This window comes from Protobothrops mucrosquamatus, unplaced genomic scaffold, assembly GCF_001527695.2.
Source record: "Protobothrops mucrosquamatus isolate PMUCROS unplaced genomic scaffold, P.Mucros_1.0 scaffold756, whole genome shotgun sequence".
Classification (NCBI taxonomy): Eukaryota; Metazoa; Chordata; class Lepidosauria; order Squamata; family Viperidae; genus Protobothrops; species Protobothrops mucrosquamatus.
The window spans coordinates 54,028-60,027 of record NW_015387026.1 but is presented as its reverse complement, the minus strand read 5'-3'; the positions used below and the strand labels follow the sequence as shown (position 1 = coordinate 60,027).

The following is a 6,000-nucleotide window of genomic DNA, read 5'->3' as shown; positions in this document are numbered from 1 at the left end:
CCCTCCCTCCCTCCCTCCCTCCCTCCCTTCCTTCCTCCCTTCCTTCCTTCCCTTTCTCATTCTTCTTCCTGGTGGCACAGTGGTTAGAATGCAATATTGCAGGCTGATTGTGCCCAGTGCCAGAAGTTCGATCCTGACCAGCTCAAGGTTGACTCGGCCTTCCATCCTTCTGAGGTCGGTAAAATGAGGACCCGGATTGTTGGGGGCAAATAGGCTGACTCTGTAAACCGCTTAGAGAGGGCTGTCAAGCATTGTGAAGCGGTAGATAAGTCTAAAGGCTATTGGTACAGACAGTCCTCGACTTAACAAACAGTTCATTTAGCGACCTTCGAAGTTACAACGGCACCGATCGTTTTTCAAACTTCCAATCCCTGCAGCATCTCCTTGGCCACGCGATCAAAATTCAGATGCTTGGCCACTGGTTCATATTTATGACCGTTGCTGTGTCCCAAGGTCATGTGTGATCCCTCTTTTGCGACCTTGTGACAAGCAAAATCAATGGGGGGGGGGAAGCCAGATTCATTTAACAACCGGGTTGCTGACTTACCAACTGCAGCGATTCACATGAATCAAGAAAGGTCGTCAAACGGGATAAAGCTCACTTATCGAGTGTCTCACAACGACAGAAATTGGAAGCTCCGTGGTCGTAAGTCGAGGACTATCTGTTTAAGCGCTATTGGTATTGCCGTTGGGCAGAATCCCACCCTAGAGCTCTCCGGGGTGATGCAACGGGGGGCTGCTTTTTTTCCTTTTCCAGCGTTGACCCATTTCCCCCCCCCCCCAAAGAAGCAGCTTCTCCCTGCCTTAGTGCCAAGCAGCCAGCCTGTTGGATTGATGCCCTGCATGAGTCAGGCTGCCTGTGGGGTGTGGACTTTCCCTGCTGCCACCCGCTTCTCTGAGGCCTCTTTGTAGGTAACAGAGGCGGCATTCATGCCACACTCACCTCCACCTAAGGCAGGAATTTCTGAGTAATGGGACTGGGGGTAGCTTGAATACTTTCCTGTGTATGAAATCTCCCCCACCATTCTATACCTCCCCCCCGCCTGCCCCCCTCTCTCTCTTTTTGCATATATCCCTGGAGAGGGGTTGCAGACATTTGTCTTCTTCCCACACCCACCCCAAGCAAAACCAAGTTGGATCTATTCAATCAATCCGAAGTAGAGCTGGAAGGGACCTTGGAGGTCTTCTAGTCCAACCCCCTGCTCAAGCAGGAGACCCGCCTATACAATTTGAGACAAATGGAGCAGTGTACAGGAAGTCCACAAGTCTTAAAAGTTGCCAGGTTTGGCACTCCTGGAGTTACAGCTCTGGGATAATAATAATAATAATAATAATAATAATAATAATAATAATAATAATAATAATAATAATAATAATAATAATAATAATAATAGTAGTAGTAGTAGTAGTAGTAGTAGTAGTAATAGTAATAATAATAGTAATAATAATAGTAATAATAATAATAATAGTAATAATAATAAAGTTGGAAGGGACCTTGGAGGTCATCAAGTCCAACCCCCTGCTCAGGCAGGTAACCCTATACCATTTCGGACAAATGGCTGTCCATCTCTTCTTGAAAACTTCCAGTGTTGGAGCATTCACCGCTTCTGGAGGCAGGTCGTTCCACTGGTTAATTGTTCTAACTGTCAGGAAGTTTCTCCTTAGTTCTAGGTTGCTTCTCTCCTTGATGAGTTTCCACCCGTTGCTTCTTGTCCTGCCTTCAGGCGCTTTGGAGAATAGCTTGTGCACTGGTGATAGCGGCTGTCCATTTATCCACCTCTGCCTGTCACAAGTCCTTGGGAAGGATTCAACACAAATGCCAGATCCAATCTAAACATCTGGCTGACTGCAACAAGCCATAATAACAATAATAATACATCAAAACATTATGACATCTTAAGTTCTTGGGAAGAACTGGTTGCAAATGAAGGTGAATACCAGCTAAAGAACAGGCACTAGCTATGTCACATTGTTATGTGTATTATAATTATAATACTATTTTTGTGGCACTAGGTGTATGCTGATCCAGGCTATTTGGACACCCTGACTCAGCTGCTGGGACCCTCCTTCCCCCCCAAGGGGGCAGAATGGAGTTAGAGGAGGGTTACAATGGAGTAAGTAATTGGCTGGGGTGTGCTTGCAAATAGGAGGGAGGGGTGTGGATGGATGGATGGATAGATGGATAGATAGATAGATGGATGGAGAGATAGTTAACAGACAGGCAGACAGACAGATTGACACAGATAGATGGATGACAGGGAGGGAGGGAGGGAGGGAGAGCGAGATAGATAGATAGATAGATAGATAGATAGATAGATAGATAGATAGATAGATAGATAGATAGATAGATAGATAGATAGATAGATGATAGATACGATAGGTAGATAGGTAGATAGATTGAGTAGGTAGGTAGATAGATAGATAGGCAGGCAGGCAGACACAGACAGACAGACAGACAGACAGACATGACAGGAAGGCGGATAGGCAGACACAGATGACAGGCAGACAGACAGATTGCAGACAGGTAGATAGACAGACAGACAGAATGTGAGAGAGGGAAGAGAGAAGACCAGTGCACTTGCATATAGGCGCTTTTTGATGCAGATATAGACATATTGTGTGTTTGTGCGTGCTCTTTTAAGTCACTCTTGACTCTTGGCAGCTATGTGGACAAGTCCCTGCTTTTTTCACGGCAACATATTTTGGAAGGGACTTGCTATTGTCTTCTTTCTAAGTTGAGAGAGACAAGTGGCCTTACCACTGGCTTTGTGCTTAAGCAGAACCGGAAGCCACACACTCTGAGCTTCTAGTCCAGTGGCTTTTAGCTGGTTCCTATTCTGTATTTTATTGATACTGAGTTTTCTGGGCTTGCCATCTTAACCTATCTGAAGGGTGCTGTGGGAAATTGGCTTTTAAGGTGTTTGTAAATTAGGTATATTAATTAATGATGGGGACAGGAAATAGGATTCCCTCCCAGAGCTTTTAATGGAACAATAGAGGGGATGGGAAAAGAGGGAGTAATGTGAATTTCTTCCGACAAATGGAATGTTTAGACCCCTTTTCCGGGAAAGAGAAAGACCCACTGGTTGAGGTGAGCTTGGGTAAATAAGAAGATCTTCCTAGATGTTGTTGCCCAACTTCAGCAACTTTAAGGTGTGTGCGTGTTTATTGGGGAATTCTGGGAACTGAAGTGACTGGATTTGAGAGAACCGTGGCCTAAATCAGGGGTCTCCAACTTTTTGGGTTCTGTGGACCACTGGCGGTGGCACCAGTGGCTTCACCGGTTTGGGCATTGGGGGGAGGGGGTGGTTTCATGCATGCAACCGAAATCCCACACGTGTGCAAAGGAAGCGTCACACCCTTGCCTGCTGCTTTGGTGGCCTGGTTCTCAACGGGCCGTGGCTCGGTAATAGGGCTGTGGCCCGGGGGTTGGGGATCCCTGGCTTAAATGATCCCGGGAATTTCTGATGTTTGTCTGTTTTTTTCCCCAGAGCTCAGCACTGGGAGCTCAAGGAGGCGTGGCTATGTCCATCATTGGCGCAGAAGATGAGGACTTTGAAAATGACATTGAACCTGTAAGTGGGGAAAGTAGCAGAACAAATGCAAGAGGGAACATAAGAAGGTTAAGGGGATAAAATGAGTCCCCTACAACAACGGCCCCCAAACTTTTTGGTACCAGGCTTTTCCGTGGACTGGAGGGGGTGGGGTTTTGCATGCTGCCTGCATCCTGCAGAGGGGTCTTTGCTTGCTTGCACGGCCCGTTTTTTGGCATGCCACGGACTGGTACTAGTCCATGGCCTGGGGGTTGGGGACCCCTGCCCTACCAGGAAAGATGGAGGGATTAGGTTGGGAAAAAGCATGGAAGAAGTAACATTATAACGCATACAGGTAGTCCCTCAACTTATGACAGGCGCTTAACAACTATTCAAAGTTACCACAGACTCCGAAAAATGGATAATAATAACAATAATAATAATAATAATAATAATAATAATAATAATAATAATAATAATTATTATTATTATTATTATTATTCAATTGCAAAAGGCGGCCTTACTAGGAACTGCTTCCATCCTGCGACGATATCTGTAGCACCATCAAACATCCACATCTGCCTATCCCAGGTCCTTGGTAAGGACTCGATAGGTAGACAAAATGCCAAATCCAGTCTGAACATCTGGCTGTGCAATAATAATAATAATAATAATAATAATAATAATAATAATAATAATAATAGTAATAATAAAAAAGTTGGAAGGGACCTTGGAGGTCATCTAGTCCAACCCTCTGCTCAGGCAGGAAACCCTATACCATTTTGGACAAATAGCTGTCCAGTCTCTTCTTAAAAACTTCCAGTGTTGGAGCATTCACCACTTCTGGCGGCAGGTTGTTCCATTGGTTAATTGTTCTAACTGTCAGGAAGTTTCTCCTTAGTTCCAGGTTGCTTCTCTCCTTGATCAGTTTCCATCCGTTGCTTCTTGTCCTGCCTTCAGGGGCTTTGGAGAATAGCTTGACTTCCTCTTCTTTGGGGCAGCCCCTGAGATACTGGAAGACTGCTATCATGTCCCCCCTCGTCCTTCTGTTCATTAAGCCAGACATATCCAATTCCAGCAACCATTCCTTATATGTTTTAGCCTCCAGTCCCCTGATCATCTTTGTTGCTCTTCTCTGCACTCTTTCTAGAGTCTCAACATTAACAAGGGACCAGATGTTGTAACATTAAGTTACAACATCTGGTCCCTTATGCAGCCACGTGATCCTGTTGGGGTGTTTGGCAATCACATTTACAGCCATCTGCAGTGCCCCGCAGTCATCTGACCATGATTTGTGATGTTTTTGCTCAGAGCTCAAGAGAGCACTAAGGACCCCATCGCTATTTCTGATTTTCCTATGTTGGGTTCTCTCCACAGTTCCAGCACCCGGACGCTCAAACCGGCTTGTTCCAAAACCTGGAGATCCTGATGAAGCACCCTGCCTACTTGATGGTCTTCATACAACATGTGGTGTTGCAGTTTGATTCAAGCCCTGTGGTGAGCTGACGCATCCGCCCTTGCGTTTTTTTTTTTAGTGCAGCTGCTCACTTCTCTTCCTCTTCCTCTTCCTCTTCCTTCCCCCCTGAACCAAGAACCTAACCACCATGAAGCACACACCCTCTCCACTGAAGAGGGTGAACCACTGAACTTTGGGGCCCCACAGGCACAGAATACACACATGTTTGTGCTGGTACTGTTCGCGTAGATGTGTTGGGCTGTGCAGTGGATTGAGTTCCAAGGCAAAAAAGTGCTGGGCTGTGGAATGCTGGGAATTGAAGGTCCACCCATTTTAAAGTTTACTAAGGTTGAGAAAGACTGCAATAGAAGACTCACTGATGCATTTCTTGCTGGACTGGATGAGTCTAGTATGACAGGAAGGGAAATTGCATGATTCTTGCCACCTTCTTTAAGTAACATTAAAGTGTGACATAGTATAGTGCTAGTAAAATTGGCAATGGACAACAACATTGTCATACAGCATCACGGTCTGGTTTGGAGGAATCACTGCTTCAGACAGGAAGGCGGTGCAGAGAGTGGTGAGAATGGCCAAAAAGATCATGGGCAGTTCCCTCCCTCCCATCCAGGACATAGCACAGAAGCGCTGCTTGAGCAGGGTCCGCAAGATTATCTGGGACCCTACACATCCTCTTCACGACCTGTTTTCCTTGTTACCTTCTGGGAGGAGGGGGCTTCGTGGTATCTGTAGCAGAACATCCAGATTCAGCCAGAGTTTCATCCCATACAGCATTAACTAACACTTGAGAGTTCGAAGGAGGAAGGCAATATATAAGTTCTGCCTGTCATAGATTATAAATAAACGATGCATATATATCCTTACACCCAGACATGTATACAAGTATCATACAAATCCACACACAGTACATACACAAAGTGAAAACTCTCGTCCGTTGATTTAAAGTAAAAACTACACACGGCAACACGGGTGTCATTTAAAAATGACAATAAA

The 6,000-nt window shown here is 45.5% G+C and overlaps 1 protein-coding gene across 1 annotated transcript in view; it reads left to right on the top strand.

Annotated features, from left to right (window-relative positions):
* Positions 1 to 2,036: 2,036 nt before the first annotated feature.
* ARHGEF1 (Rho guanine nucleotide exchange factor 1) overlaps positions 2,037 to 6,000 on the top strand; it is a 38,280-nt gene continuing 34,316 nt past the window's right edge. The window contains exons 1-3 of the mRNA XM_029284596.1: positions 2,037 to 2,114; positions 3,492 to 3,575; positions 4,911 to 5,030. Coding sequence (XP_029140429.1) covers positions 2,088 to 2,114; positions 3,492 to 3,575; positions 4,911 to 5,030 — 231 coding nt within the window. The 5' untranslated portion in view covers positions 2,037 to 2,087. The remainder of the gene's footprint in view (positions 2,115 to 3,491; positions 3,576 to 4,910; positions 5,031 to 6,000) is intronic.